The sequence below is a fragment of the Myiozetetes cayanensis genome, unplaced genomic scaffold (assembly GCF_022539395.1).
Source record: "Myiozetetes cayanensis isolate MyiCay16 unplaced genomic scaffold, myiCay2020 scf2-11, whole genome shotgun sequence".
Classification (NCBI taxonomy): domain Eukaryota; kingdom Metazoa; phylum Chordata; class Aves; order Passeriformes; family Tyrannidae; genus Myiozetetes; species Myiozetetes cayanensis.
The window spans coordinates 35,715,744-35,731,417 of record NW_026087411.1 but is presented as its reverse complement, the minus strand read 5'-3'; the positions used below and the strand labels follow the sequence as shown (position 1 = coordinate 35,731,417).

The following is a 15,674-nucleotide window of genomic DNA, read 5'->3' as shown; positions in this document are numbered from 1 at the left end:
ATTTAGACTTCTTTCACAGCCATCATGTGTCCCCAGGGAGGACCGTAGTCTAATTTTACAGTTACAGACTAATTTGATCTGGCTTTCAAGTTGCTTCTAGTTCCTGGGTGCTTTTCCCTTGCTGCTACAAACGGAAAGCCAGACAGGTTTCTCTGGGGTGGGAGCTGACTTCTTGTACCCTTTGTTTGCTCCTGCTTCTGCCTCACTGATCCCCCTCCAGCATGGAGCTACTATCCTAGTGTCTTTCCTTTCTGTGATAAGGGCAGCATATGTCTGGATCATATATCTGGATCAAAAATCCAAGTTGTATCTTTATGAATCGCCAAGAAAAGAATACTCCTTGATCCAACCCATGTGTTGCTTCTCCCCCCTGGTGCCAGAGCATATGATTCGAACAAGGCACCCAGCTTACCTCTTCTGGGGAGAGCTCTGCACAAAGTTACACTCGTGCACGAGAGCTTAGAGCCGTGCAGTGCTGCTCCCCTTCCTCTCTTTAAGTGTTACATACAGGCTGTCAACCTCCTTCACTTTTTTTGCTATTGCAGGCCAGCCCGTCTTGCAGTGGTGGGGGTTGTCCCTGGAGTTAGGGGAAGGGGAGGGAGCAGCATCTCCAGGTGTGCCTGGGTGGCTGTTGGTGCAGAGCTGTGGGACCAGGACCATTCTGCCTGGGTGAGCCTCTAAGAGCAGTTTTCCCAGAGCTGCTGTTTATGTTAAACCACTTACTCTGTCATCTTCCAGGGGGAAATTATTTTATTTTTTCCACAGATGAAGAACATTAATGCCATTAAAAAAATAAGAGATTTAGAGCATCCCTTTGTTTATACAGTGACATGCCACAGTGACAGGCACAATGTAAATAGCTAAACACTGAGATAACCAAACACTTAGACTGATGAAAAAAAAACCAGCATTTTTCCAATTCCAAATTCTTTAGAGTAATCTGATTTGACTTCCAGTACAATGCATACTTTAATGACGCCTGAATAATGACTAGGCAAGGAATTAACTCCCACAGTGGGTTAATGCACTCACTTTCACCCAGAAGACCTAGGCTCAAATCCCAAATAAATAAAATGGATTTGGTGATCTCATTCCAATTCCTCATAGTCCTTTGTTCCCAGTCTGCGATTTGATAGAGCCCATGGCCCCTGCCTGCCTCCTGCAGAGAGGGGCCAGCCTTTGGGGAACAGAAATGGTGTGGGTTGGGGGCGGGGGGAGCATAGCAAAAACCAGCATGTCCCTCTAATCCAGGGATCTCAGCTGCTGAAACAACAGGGGTAGGGGTGGGAAGGGCTTTCACAGATCAACAGCATTGCCACACCACCTCCTGGGTGTTGGACATTCACTGCTGTCAAACACCTTGATGTCAAAAAAAAGCATTTTTAACTGCATGACAGATGCTCGAATATAAACTGCCTAAGTGTGACCAACCGCAGGTTTGCCTCTCCAGGTTTATGCACGGGAGAGCAAACATAATTCACTTAGGCTATGGCAGGGGTCGAGGGAGGTCTTCAGTAGGTGACTGTGCTGACAGCATTTATGCGTCCTATGAAGGTGGCAGTGCCAGCAGGGTGGGATGAAACCATGCACCTATCAAACAGGGAACATGGAGAAAAAACGTTTTTTCTGGTGTCTGATATTTTCTGCATTACTTTTGTGATCATTGCTAGGGTCACTTGGATGACAATGGGAACCTTTGAGTGGCATTTCCAAATCCTGTTACAGAAAGCCAGACTCCTGGCACCCATATTGAAACCTGCAGATTATACTGGTGAAAGCTGAAGTTCTCCACAGCTGTGAAAATTCCATCACTCCTGCCTTGGTGCTACACTTTGGTTAAAAAAATTGAAAGGCTTCTTTGTCTTCTTCTATTGTTTTTTATTTAATTTCTCCTGCTAAGACTGCACCCAAATCACAACCAGTATCACTACAGGCAAGTCCCAAGGAAATAACTGAGTCAGAATATTCTACTATTTTACCTTTCCAAATATGGAATGCAAAACAAGAAGGTCGATTAAACAAAGTGCATGTATCTATGCAAATGTAACTGGTATTAAAAACACCCGGTGGGTAGTGCTCCATCCCAAAGAAGACAGAAAGACAAACATTAAAAGTTTTCCATGAAAAGTGACTCATCATGTAAATCTACAAGGACTAAGTGCTTTTTAAGACATTAATATGGGCAAGTTTTAACGAGTTTAACTATGGGGTTTTTGTTCCTCAAGTGCCATTGACTGCAACTCAGAGGCCCACAGAGTGATGTGAAGATAGCTTATGACAGCTGAGTAGCAATGGTTGGTGACATTCTGGTCACACCAGCATCCATGGGAGCACATGCCATCATTTAAGTAGTGACAGGATGTCATCCCATCTTTTCAAATTCTTGTTGCACATATTAATAATGAAGTCTTTGTGATGATGCACATTACTGAAATACTCAGAAAATAGTTAGGTTTCAGTTAGGAAACCAGAGGAATGTTGCTGGTACCAAGCAGGATATCCTTCCTGTGCTGACTTGACAGAGAGAAGCTTTATTTCACATATGTGACACATATGGGGACAAATCAATGCAGCTGAATTGAGGAGCCCACACGATGTCTACCAACTTCAGCAGGCAGTCCTCAGCCTTTGTAGCATCAATCCTATTTATTAGTAGTGGTAGAGGGGGCTCACAGTTCTTTCCAAGCTGTAGCTCGGCAATTAGTGCCTTCTGGTCTTAGCTCGGTATTTGTGAGCAGTACCTGAGGCACAGATGCTGCGTGCTGAGGTGAGTAATCTGAAGCACGAAGGGATAACATGGCTCCTGAGCATCATCTCTGGGAGGAGTCACTGCTGGGGAGCAGAGCTGGAAGGCACTCTCAGCCTTCTTCCTACGTACTGAGCACCAATGGCTCTTGCCTTAGAAGAGCTGGGAAATCCACGCTGTCTCTCCAGGTATGGAAAACCACACCCACCCTATCACAGCTCTCTACCCAGCACAGCCAGTCACCAAGTTCTGGTTACAGGCAGAAAGCTGGAGCAGGAAACCACTGAGGTGGGCTGGAATGGTGGTGAAACCCAAGTACCCAAGTGAATCCACAAATATCCTGACCTTCTTGGTACCTCGCTAAGGAAAACTTAGCAACACTGGAAGTCCACAGCAGCTCCCAGGAAATGATTCCCGTAATCCGCTGCAGCAGCAGAGGGAGCAGACGTTTTGAAAATATCACACAGACCTGCAGCAGCCAGACAGGGAGAGTGCAGCCAGAGAGAGGACAGAGGTGACACAGACTGGCAGAGTGTGTGCTACCGCCACCCCTTCGCTCGCTTTGCTCCTGCCAGCCAGGAGTGACGAAGCCATGGAAGTGGACGGGGAAAGACCAAGCGAAATTAATCTCACCCAGTACGCTCAGCACTCACGGCAGGGGCATGTGCTCTCCCAGAGCCCCGGAGTCAGGAGCGAGAGGCTCTCTGAAAACGCTTCTCTGGGAGGAGGGCTTTGCAGCGCTGGGCAACGCCGAGCCCTGCCGCTCGAGGTAAAGCCCCTGGGGGCGCTCGGTTTGTGGCAGGGTCTTCTAAAGCTCTCTGCTTCCCCGAGGGATTTCCAGAGGCCGCCGTGGGCAGGCAGGCCGGCGGACACCGAGCCTTTGCGTTCGCCCCGTGCCTCCCGGGACAGGCATCGCGGCCCCGGGAGCCGCACACGCCGCGCTGTTTGCGATCGCGCTGTTTACACACACGAATTTAAAGCATCTCCCCCGGTTTCTCCGCAAATTGCTGCATTCAGATGAAGTGGCAGCTGCTGTAATTAAGACACAGTTAATTACATATCCCCTTAATTGCAATGATAGGATTTTGCCAATTTGGTAAATAAGAATTGTTAGGTTTCTTCCGGCAAGTGCAGCCTCAGCACGGCTCAGATGCGGCTTCCCTTTGTCTCCCGGCAAGTGGCGAGCTGATCGGCACTGGGCCGGGACAGCAGCTCTCAGGTGCCAGAGGTGCTCACTTTCCCCTGCCCAGCAAATTTCAGTTCTCTAGCTGCCTCTGCCTGAAAAGCCTTTGCAGAGGGCAGCATCCGAAGGGAAAGGTTTAGCCCGAGTTTCAGTGCAAGTGTGGTGTTGGGAAACTTAGTGGGCAGGGGGTAATTGACAGGAGAGGAAAATGTTCTCAGTCCTTTCCTTTTCTTTATTTAAGAAATTAGCTGATAATTGAAATTAATCGGACTCCTTACAATAAGGAATGAAATCTCTCACCCACCTGCTACTACTGGGCACAGACCATAGCTGTCACAACCTTTTAAATTCCAGCTCTGCCCTCTAGAATGGCTATAAAAAAAACTTTGCAGGTATCTTTATTTACTGTACCTATTTTTCTCCCTTACTAACTGTGCTGAATTTGGAAATTGCCCTTCTAAGTAGCCCAGCAAAGCCCAGGACCAGCTCAAGCAAGTGCCCTCTGTCTCATCAGTTTCTGGTTCTGCTCTCCTGTGCAGCCCCATCGCTGGCAGGCTGCTTTTCCAGGGACAAGTCTCCACCTGCACTGAGATTACCACATTGACACTATTTTGCCTGAAGGGAGAAAACAGGAAGACAGAAGGGTTGCAAAACGTCAGGGCTGAATCTGACCATCATCGCCTGTTTCTGAAAGAGAGTGAACTGGGCTCCCACAGGGACGGCCAAAGCCCAGAGTGAGCAGGGTGGTCAGTATGAAGAAAATCCATCTTTCCATTCTGCTCTGAAAGCAGCTTGATACCAATGAGATTATGTCCTTTTGGAATTTCTTTTTGGTGCTTCAGTAGACAGAGCTGTCATCATATTAATTAATGAATTGTGGTTGACTGAACAAGTATGTTCAGAGTACTCTCACACCAAAAAAAGTGGCACAAAAATCATCTATTTACAGCCAACTTTCTAAGATCACTCTAATAATTATTAAGTAACTTAAAAAGTTATGATTAGCTAGGAATTAGTGAAAATATTGTTTGTATTTGCCTCCCACTTGTTTATTCAACATGCAGACTCGACCTTTCTCCTCATGGGAAGCAGCAAGTACCACCTCCAGGTGAGCAAGGCAAACTGCTTTGGCACAAGACTCAGCAACCGCAAAGTGAAGATCAAGTTATTTTCTTGACAGCATTAGCAAGCTGTTGGTATCAGCTCACACTGTGACATATTCAGACTTGTAGGATGTTTTCAGAAGCAAACAAAGGAATGTGGTCTAGATAAAACTGCTTTGGGGTAGGTGCAGACTTGGTCAGGAGAAAAAAAAAAAATCACACCCTGGAAAATGGTGTTTTCAGTGGATGGGCCCTGCTTTCATACAACTTGAAATTTTCATTGGTGAAGCCAGCAATGGGATAAAGTGTGTCCTCAGTAAATGTGCAGGTGATGCAAAACTGAAAGCAACTGAAAGTACGTTAGAAAAGAGAGTTCAAAAGTATTTTAACATATTGGAGAAATGGTCTGAGAAAAATAGTCTACTATGCAGTAAGGCTGTGGACAAGTTTCTACACCTAAGCAAAAAAATATCAATAAAGCAAATGAAAAATGGACCAAAATATGAATCAGCAAAGCTGTGACATTGAAAAGCTGGGAAACATCATTCTAGAATCCATAATTAAGTTTCCTCCAGCAAGGTACATGATGTCATCCATCCCTTTCACTCAGCACAGCAAACATCAGTGAAAAAAAATGTGACCACTTTCAAGTCCCAACTCCTCAGTGACAGAGAAAAATAAACCAAAGACACAGCCTTGGAGATTTCTAAAAATAATGTCCAAGCAGAGCTTCAGAAAATTGTTCAGCCTTGGGGAAAAACAGGGACACAGCAAATACCCAAAACATTGCAGCAGAAAAATAGGGAATGATCTGTCCTCTCTATCCATAGCAAACAGACCACCAAACAGTAAGCCTGAACTGCAGCAGGAGGGCTCTGAGTGGCTCGTAGCAGAAACTTTCTAAGAGCGAAACACTGGAGCAGATCACCCCAGAGGCTGTGATGTCTCAGGTTAGGCAAGTGCCTGTCTGTGTCACTGAAGGCAGAGACCCTCCTCTCATAGTCCCTCCTGGTTCCAGGAGTCTGTGTTTCAGAAGCAAGGCTCTTCCTTCTTCCCTGCCCCACCTCATTTTTCCTGGTCTCCCTATTTCAGTGCTGAGATGTAGGTCGTAGCTCATATGACAGAAGGGTGCATAAAAAAATCTACTCAAATTACGCCTACATTTCTAATTCCAGAAAGGTTAAAGAAAGCTTTACCTTCTGTCTACAGCAAGTAAGACGTACTGGAGAGCAGGTCCAGTAAGACATCAGAAAAAGATTTCCCCTTTAAGACCAACCCTGGACTCTCTCTCCTGTGCCAGATCACCTTTTTTTAATCCCTTTGACTTTTGTCTCTAAAATTCACCAGTTAGTAGATGATCCTACCCTCAGACCTAGGAGTAACTTGAGGAGATGCAACCTGAGGATTACCAGACACTACAGTCTAATTTACCAAAGTGCAGCAGCACTCCGGATGGTGGCTTGGGTGTGCAGGGGCACAAGTTTCCAAGTGATTTGTTGATAGATTAGCTTCTCCCCTCCCCTGTCCTGCTCTTAAATCTCCCAAGACACCACTCTATTTTATTGTGTATAGTCAACTGCAACATTGCTAGTAAATTGGCTTAAACAGCACTCCAAAATGCACTCACACAAGGCTGATGCTGATGGGACTGCTCCCCTTGCCCCTTCCACAGTCATTAAGAAAAAAAGGAACCATCGCAAAAGCCAAGCCTAGAGAGGCAGAGGGACTTGCTCACACCATCTTAGCGAGGGAAAAGTTGCTCAGGCAGACAGCCCCTGGGACTGTGCCTGCAAGCTTTGCCTTTCCCGATCTTCACTCCATAATTTATCAAAGTCTGTAACCTCACTGCGTGAACCCGGAAAGGTAAGCTCACACTGCAGCCTCGGTCTTCATCCAGTCTGTAAGCAGAAATACTACTTAGTTAAACTTTACTGGTATGGGCTTCCTTGGTTTTCAAAAGTAGTATGGATTTCACATTGGAAAAATAATTCTTTTTCAGTGTGTTAAGTTACATAGGGTTCAAAACCAAGATGAGGCTATTTTTTAAATGGATTATTACTGTTTAGCACAAGCAAGCAGATTACAGATGGTCCTGCAATTTTAACTGTATGGCTGTAGCATTTGGACATGCTGATTCCCCTTGTCTGCACAGGCTCCCTGCAGGTCCCTACATGAACCCTTTAACCTCTGCCTTAGGCCTCTCTCCTATGGGGCTGTCTGTTAAGTCCAAAGCCACATTCACTCAGAGCATGATGAGGTTTTTTAATATAGCATGTTTCCAAAAGCTTCTGAAACTTGTAACTAAAGTTTTACGTGCAAAGTTACAAGAGAAAGATGTAACCTAAACATCCCAATGGCAAATTTCAAAACTATTTCTGGGCCAAGGATAAATTCTGACATGAAGGGCCCTTGAAGTGTACACCAGGAGACAGGCAAGCGACCCAGGGTTTGGGAGAAACCTTCTCAATTCTGTGGCAGACGTGGTTGCTACTGGCACTCTCTCAGGTAGCTGGGTTGGCAACCTGAATACAAGATTCCTGCTGGAGAAAGGAAGATGCAAACATCCCCCACTTCCCAAAGACGAGGGATGAAGAATGCTTCCCGCTGAAGCCATGCCAGGGTAAAACTGGAGAAGAAGAATCACCCCCGGGGACGAGATGGGGAGAGGAGAGGAATCTCTGTTGGTGCTGCTGACTATGATGAGGACAACAGTTGTGCAGAACTGGCTGACAGGGATATGGAAATGTTGGTAAATATAACAGTGATTCTCAACAGCTCATATTGTGTGTGAGTGTTGGAGTTGTCACTTTTGTATGTTGTATAGCTACATTTTCCAAGATTGACTGAAATTATCTAAAGCATGAAAATACATTCTTTTGTAGACTGAATTAGATAAGGAGTTTTTACATCGTGCTCTACAAGTAAGTGGAAGATGCAATGGTCTTAGTTTTAGGAATAAAAAAGAAAATGTAACTGTGGATGTGTTCAAGGAGTTTTTAAGATGGCTGTCATGACACTGTTCAAAACAATAGTCTGACCAAGATCTCTGGTGAGAACCAATTTTAACACCAAACTCCTGGAGCTGCAATATTAATTCACACTCCAGTGAACTAGCTGCCACGGAGTGGCCAAAACATAAATCGCCAACTTTGATGGGCAACAAAGTACAGAAAACATCTACTTTGTTTTCCAAATACTGGTGAGTCAGTGTTTTATACACAGCAGCCAAATTTCATTCTTCAGGAGGCAGAATAAATTATTACTTAATTGTGACAAACAAGCAGACCATATCAGACCACAGATATAATGAATCAGTCTGCAAAGAAATTCTGCCTCCAGTCACAGAGCAGCACGCTGTTGTTGTGCCATAAAATACTCTTTAAAAAGTTAACTGGTTCCTGCATTTGTTTCGTCTCTAGGAACTACCACTGATATTGGGCAACTCATTCTTGAAACTCCCATAGCTCTGCAAAATTAAACATTTTGTAGAATCTTTACTATTACATGCAGACACTTTCTTTTCTTCCTGGGGGATCCCTAATAGGCATGCTATCCCACAGAGATTTTGTTACCAAAATGGAGATTAATACATTCAAGCCATGTAAGCAAGTTATTTTAGGTCTACCAGCTCCTTAACAAAAAAAACCCAACCAACCAACCAATCAACCATCCAACCAACCAATCAAATATCCCCAAACATTTAACATCATTGCCTGGAGGAATTTGGCATGTTATACTCTGCAAAGAAACTAAGGGAGTTTATAGATCCTGCCTCTTGAACCACAGAGTACACAGCATGTGCACAGGCCAGGCTATCGGTTAGTTGTATAAAAAAATCTGCTCAAGAGATTTAGCATTTCAGAAGGTTATTTTCTTTTCTTTTTTTTTTTTGGGGTGGGGGTGAGGAAAGAATTGCCCAGCTCTTAGTTCTTAAGTTAAGAAAAAGTGCATTCATCTGCACAAACTCACATTTCTTCAAGAGAAGCAAGATTTTGCATTGTTATCAATGCCATCCCCTTATTCATTTGTAAGCTCTGTAGTAGCACAAAAATATTTTTTTTCCGTAACTGCCATACAAAATAAATTGCTTTTCCATAGCTTGAGTGGGATTCCTGCTCTCTGGCCTCCTGCTTATACCTTCACTAACTTCTATTTGCTTGATTCATCATCTCAGCTGTTCATCCTGGAAAGGATGTCCAATTTCTATCCCACACAACTAGAATGGGTCCACAAGGCACCTGCTTCCAGAGGAGCTCCAGGGTAAGCTTATACATCAAAGTATACCCATTAGACCTGTGGAATAAGCCCTACCCTTTTATGCCTATTGTGGGCAATGCTGCAACAACTTCTAATGATTTTTTAATGACTTTGGTCTACAAGAGAAACAAGAGAATCCAGGCAGAGTAAACCAAAACTACACCCCAAAGTTTTAGGCCATGGCCATACCAGGAGTGCTGCATGACTTTATCATGTATATGAGAATCTAGAATGGAAATCATTGTAAAAAAATCTGGACTTTTTCCCACCATGCAAATTTGTTGTACTGCACATTAACTTCAAAAATGTTTAATTAAAAAAAATAGTAGAATGTCATTGGCTATTTCTGTTGGGAAGTCAAGGCTTTGGAAATTCGAGTGATATTAAACTAATACAGTTAGTTGCTTGGCTGCAAGAGGCACAACCCTTATCAAGCTAATTACAAGTCAGAGCCAATTGAACAATACTGAATTATTAAGGTCTTACTGTACATTCTCAGGCTGTTAATATCTATTAGATTACAGCTGCATTATACTCAGCACTCATTTCAGCAGGAGATTAGAAAGTACATTTATAATGCTGGCTACTCTTTGGGTGGATCATGGCATTTACATACCATATGTCAGCATGACATTACAGAATGATTTATGCTTTTTGCCCAGACCTTTCAGTAAACTGCAACTGGCTCCAGTAAATTACGAAGCTGAAACCCCATTCCAACCTGACTGACAAATCAGCTCTCAGGGAAAGACCACTAGTGACTGGTACAATCAAACTTCCTAAAAAGTGGCATTTGACTTACCCTATCTAAACACAATTAAGCGATCCATGCTGGTTTTCCTGTCAAGAGGGACACACCAGATGAACTAGGGAGGTCTGCCTCACTGTAAATGAACTAATCCTAACTTGCATGCACAAAAAAAGTGAACAGTCATCTCACTTTTTGGAAAAAAGGGCTGCCCCCAAAGCCATACAAACTACCAACACTCAGGTATCCCAGTTCCCTCTGTAACAATGTAGAGGGCATCCAATGAACAAGGAAAATTACTTGTACTTTGTGGTTGTTATCTGAAAATAGTTACTCAAACACACTGTAGATAATGCCAGTAGTGTGCATCAAAAGAGCTAAAAAGTACCTGGATGCATGCACAAATTGAATTCTGTTTAAAGTTGAATGAACATATTTTAATGTGTATCTATTGCAAGGTATTTTAAAGATGATATGTCAAATAAGTTGTAACACTGAGTCCAACAAAAAGTGGTGTAAAACTTTAAGTCTTTTCAAATAATGCATCACCTGTGTGTACATGTGCATTCACAGCAATCTGTACTTTACCTTCAGTAGGTAAAGCTGTCACGCACCAAAAACAAGAGTGCTTGATTACTGTAACACCGGGTTTACTAAGTTTCACTGTTTCAGAGACTAGGAACAGTATGGGCAGAGGAAAACTCACCAGATTTAGTTGTCAATTTCATTCCCAGCTACTTTGGCTTTTATTTTTTCTAAACCAGTCAAACTTTCGATTATGTTTCATTAAGGGAGCTGGCCATGACAGCAAAAGCAAACTATCATCTTCTATTAGGATGTAGACTTCCAGGATGATGACAGGCAAAAGCAGCTGTCATGCAGGACATCAACATTATCTATCTGCCACTTTATCCGAAGGTTTTGTCCATTAGCTGCATGCCAAACCCCAATTACACATGGAACACAAATGAAAAGCTAAGCAGCAGAAGAATCCCTCACTTTCCTTCCTACCTAGTTAGTAAAGGAGGCTCACTAAACTGTAGGGACATAAGGGCTATTAATGCTCCAGTACAGCACAAGCCTGGAAGAATCAGCCTTGTAAATATTTCAGTGGCAGCAAGAACAGATTGAGATCAAAATACCCTGTCTATCATTGGCCTTGTTAGGTCTAACAGGTATCCATTCCTGCTGAAAACATCCCATTAGCGGGAGGGGACGCTTAGAGGAGAATCAATTTCAACTGCTATCCTATGCTGCCATCCTCTCCCCTTACAAGCCAACAACAGAAGAGACTTCAGAGAGGAAGCAAACAGGAAGGGCCTAAGAATACATGCTTGTCCAAGCATGAATGTTTTTCTTTTTGTTACAGCTCACTCCTAGCCTGTGACAGACAACTGAAAGCCTTTTGCCAGTGAGTATGGCAATTCCTTTCAGACCAAGGCGAGGGGGGGGCAGGATGAGGGAGTGGAATAAAGCAAAACACTGGATTTTATCTAGAGGAAAAAACTACATGTGTCTTCAAAGCTATTTAACTTTGCCCCTGATGAACACACTGCTGGTGGCAGAGTATTCGGCTACTGATCTCTTCTTCCTTCTTGCTTCCGCAGTTGAACATGAAGTTTGAAACAATCTCTGTAACTTTTAATATTTGTTTCCACAACAGTCAGGTTGGTGATAACACATCGCAACCTTTCACCCCTATGTGCAAATGAAATAAAAGGTAAAAAAGGCAGCATTGGAGGAGGAAGAAATTCTTTAACAGAAGGAAAGTGTTTGTGCAGCAGGTCCAAGAATTCACTCCAGGAAAACCTGGGCAAAACTAGCATGCAGGGACAACATGATACACTTTACAGATGTCAAGTTTAACCACCTGAAATTGTAAAAGACAAATTCTTTGCTCCAGGTCATAAAAGTAAATAGACACCAACAGATCCCAGACCACGCATATCCTGGACCAGTACTGGTAAGAGGATGTTTTTAACTTTCCAGGTCTGCACCTGGGTGGAAGAACCACAGAAAAATCTCTGCTGAAATTAAAAGAAAGCAAAAGAACATAAGTCACTGTTGCATCCAAGACAATTCTGTTTCATTTCTTTCAAAATACTGCACAAATACTTTGTATCATTGTAGGCTGCAGCTGTATTGCTTACAAATATTGCTGCATCTGGGAATATGAATTCCTCCGCTGAAAAACAACAGCCGTTTGTACAGTGGAGTAACAACAGTGGAAGAACTGAAACATGCCTTGAACTTGAAGGTCTCTGCTTCGAAGAAGTGAAACACAACTTCATGGCTGTGCTTTATTCACTCACTGCAGAAGCAAATGCACGTCCTCATTTATCTATTTACTCACTTCTGGAACCAGTTAGGCCCCTAGTCCTTGGACAGTAGTTTCACTGACAGCACAAATCCCCTTGTTGCCTCCTACAGCTACAGGAAAACAAGAATACTCAGTAATTATTACTCATTGTTCACATTGCAAGGTCGATTCTCTCTATTGCCCAGAAAATAGCAATTTATTTTTTATTTCTAAATACACTGCAATTTATGTTTCACACAGTTATATCCCTCCTTCTCTCCATCAGGGAATTAGAAAGATATTTTCAACTCAAGATGTCATTTAGCTAGGGAGGGATGGTATGGCTCCTTCCTGGACTGTGAGGCTGACAGCAAAACTAGATCCTCACGCCCTCGGAGAAGAAACAAGCGTCAAGTTATTTGATTTTAATGCATAGGACAATCATCTTTACATGCAATGCTGATGCAAGTGTCTCTCAATGTATTTGCCAATTTTCCAGCATTCTGTGGTATCCTACTCTTTCTACATATTACTCAAGTAAAATACACACCCTGCTAACTGCTCTGTCCCATGCAAGCAACTCAGTAGAAAATGTTCCTTACATATCAGTAGTTTTATCCTTCAACCCTCCCGTCCCTCCTCTTATGATAAGCAATTTCAGTTTGTGTCATTTTAGAATATAAACATTGTGCTAAACACCTAAACAGCAGCTCCAGTATAACAAATCTATTCCATTTCAGGCAGTATATGGTTACTCAAGACAAACCAGAAGGCCTTGTATCTTTTATTTTGCATTAGAAATTTCTTATATTCATCTGCATGGCTGAAATCTATTAAACTAAATCTAAAACTACTGCCCCACCCTGATACAAATTTGGTTTCAGGAAACAAAGTAAGTTTTATTTTAAAGTGAAAAGAAGCATATGAACATCATAGTATAATGTGTAAAAACAGTAATTCTCAACAAATCTAGAAAAGGAATATGTAACTATAGGGTTGTTGCAAAAAGAAATCAGATTCTTTGGAATATATAATAATGGTTATAAATTTAAATAATTCTAGAACATTTTCCCATTTCTCAACAATAAAAAGCCAAAATATGTCAGATATCTTGAGGTGAATACTTGTTATTTACCCTACATCTAAAGCAAATACATGAAATACTTTAAATGTTATTTCTAAAGCATCTTCAGCTTATAATCACTAAGTGTCTGCACTTTGGCAATTCTCCAGAGAAACATCTTTTATTGACTCTAAAGAAAGGAATTTAAAAGGGCATCAAAATGTTAGACTTCTCACCAAATATAAATATAACCTCATTTAATTAGGGAAACAGTTTAAGATCTGCGCCTTGGAAGCAGAGAAGCACAGTTAATAAAATGCCAGAAAAAAATTAACATTATAAAACAGTTAACTCAAAATCAGAATAGTTCTTTAATAATCGCAAATGAACTTTTTACAATATCAGTTTTCTAACTTTCTGGGCACACTTCCTGGTAAACACTTGAGTATACTCTGTGAGTTACAAAGAGTAAGTTTTCTGTGTTACACAGATAAAAAAACCTGGACATTCTTAACAACTTGGCATCACATCTTCCTTTAAAAAACAGATCACACAATAATTTAGACAGCATTTATAGCATTATAAAATCAGACTCCCCCTCTTTAATCACTCACAAGAGCAGTCATTTAGAATACAACAGCTTTAGGAATACAAATAATGAGGATGTAAAACTATCTGTGCAAAACTGCATTGTTTTTACTGTCTAAAATTTCAGGGAAGTAACACCGCCAGAAGCAGAGAGAGGATAACAAAGACAAACAGTCATGAAAGCAATGCTACCTTAGATTTTCAAACAGGAATTACATTATGAAGTAAGTATTCGGTAAAGAAAAAAAAAAATCTGATGGCACCTTGAACAACAATGACAAGTGTCCTGGAAATTGCAGTTGAACAAGAATTGATACACGTTCATGTGAAAGTCTCTTTCAGGAGTAGCGACTGATTTAGGGGTATCAACTCTAGCATTTCTTTCCATGCAAAAATCTATCTTTCCAACATCTTTGCTTTGCGGGCTACTAATGCATTTAAGAATGAGCAGTCTTTTGAGGAGTGTGCTTTCTTCCATGCATCTGAAATCTTTAAAACAGCTGGATCATTGATTCCCTGGATTTCCCTACTCCAATCCATTTAACTGCAGGAGAGAAAAGCAAACTTTTATTGTAAGTAATACAAAGCAAGAGCAAATTGTATCTTAAGAGGTAAACTTATCTTCTTAAGCAGTTAAGATTTTAAGTGCCATACTCTGAATAAAAGCACAGCATATACTATTTGCACATTAAGAAATTTCAACGATGTCTGTTGCTCTCAAAGTAAGAACACACTGATAACTTAGAAAGGTGGGTACAGCCTTGGAGCTGCCCTAATAAATGAATCACTTTTCCAGATAAAAAGACAAATAGAAACTGTCACAAAAGTAAAGATCTGCATCATCTCCAAATTCCCAGCTTTGGTGGGAATGACAGGATCATCTTTATTAGGGAGCATAAGAGAAACTTATTAGTTTAGGAACTCTTACTGTCACATATAATTAATCACATTAATTAATAAACAGTACTGACAACATAAAGTAGCAAAACTAAACCCCTTTTATAACCAATCTGAAAGACAGTTAAGCAACTTATAAAAAAAAAAATCTCAGTTGAACAAGAACTATAGTATAAGCCAAAGAAAGAAGCATATTAAAGCTTCTGAAAATTTTCAGTTCAACAACTAAAACAGATGGATAAAAAGAAGTAAAACCATCATCACAAGTGTCACCAGGTACATCACTATTATGACAGCAACAAACTAGTTTTCAGTATTTTGCATGTTCATTAATACAAAAATACCAGACAGGTTTCATGGAGCAGGAATAAACCAAATAACAAGAAAATCTGTTTTACTTACCAGGAACGCCCAACTCCATTTCTATAAAGCGAACATAATTTTGTGCATTTACAGGCAGCTCATCAAACGCCCTTGCATTCGATATGTCCGTATCCCATCCTGGGAGTGTCTCATACTGAACCTCTACTTTATTTAAGACCTCCTGGTTGGCTGAGAAGCAAACAAAACCAAAAATATTATGTCTCTGCATATTATATATTCTCTGTTATGAAACACATAACTATAAGGCTTTTTATTCTTTTCTTACACAAAGAGGTTTGCCCATAAGATAATACAAGCACTTGAAGATGTAAATTTTTGTTAATATAAGCAAAGGGAAAAAAATCCAGTAACTATCAGGACTTTAGGAATTCCAGTGCTCAGTCACATGCATTTATTTTGCTTAAAC

At 41.5% G+C, this 15,674-nt stretch overlaps 1 protein-coding gene across 1 annotated transcript in view; it reads right to left on the bottom strand.

Moving 5' to 3' along the window:
- Positions 1-13,746: 13,746 nt before the first annotated feature.
- ADSS2 (adenylosuccinate synthase 2) overlaps positions 13,747-15,674 on the bottom strand; it is a 38,201-nt gene continuing 36,273 nt past the window's right edge. The window contains exons 12-13 of the mRNA XM_050314635.1: positions 15,287-15,436; positions 13,747-14,531 (exon numbers count right to left, since the gene is read on the bottom strand). Coding sequence (XP_050170592.1) covers positions 14,479-14,531; positions 15,287-15,436 — 203 coding nt within the window. The 3' untranslated portion in view covers positions 13,747-14,478. The remainder of the gene's footprint in view (positions 14,532-15,286; positions 15,437-15,674) is intronic.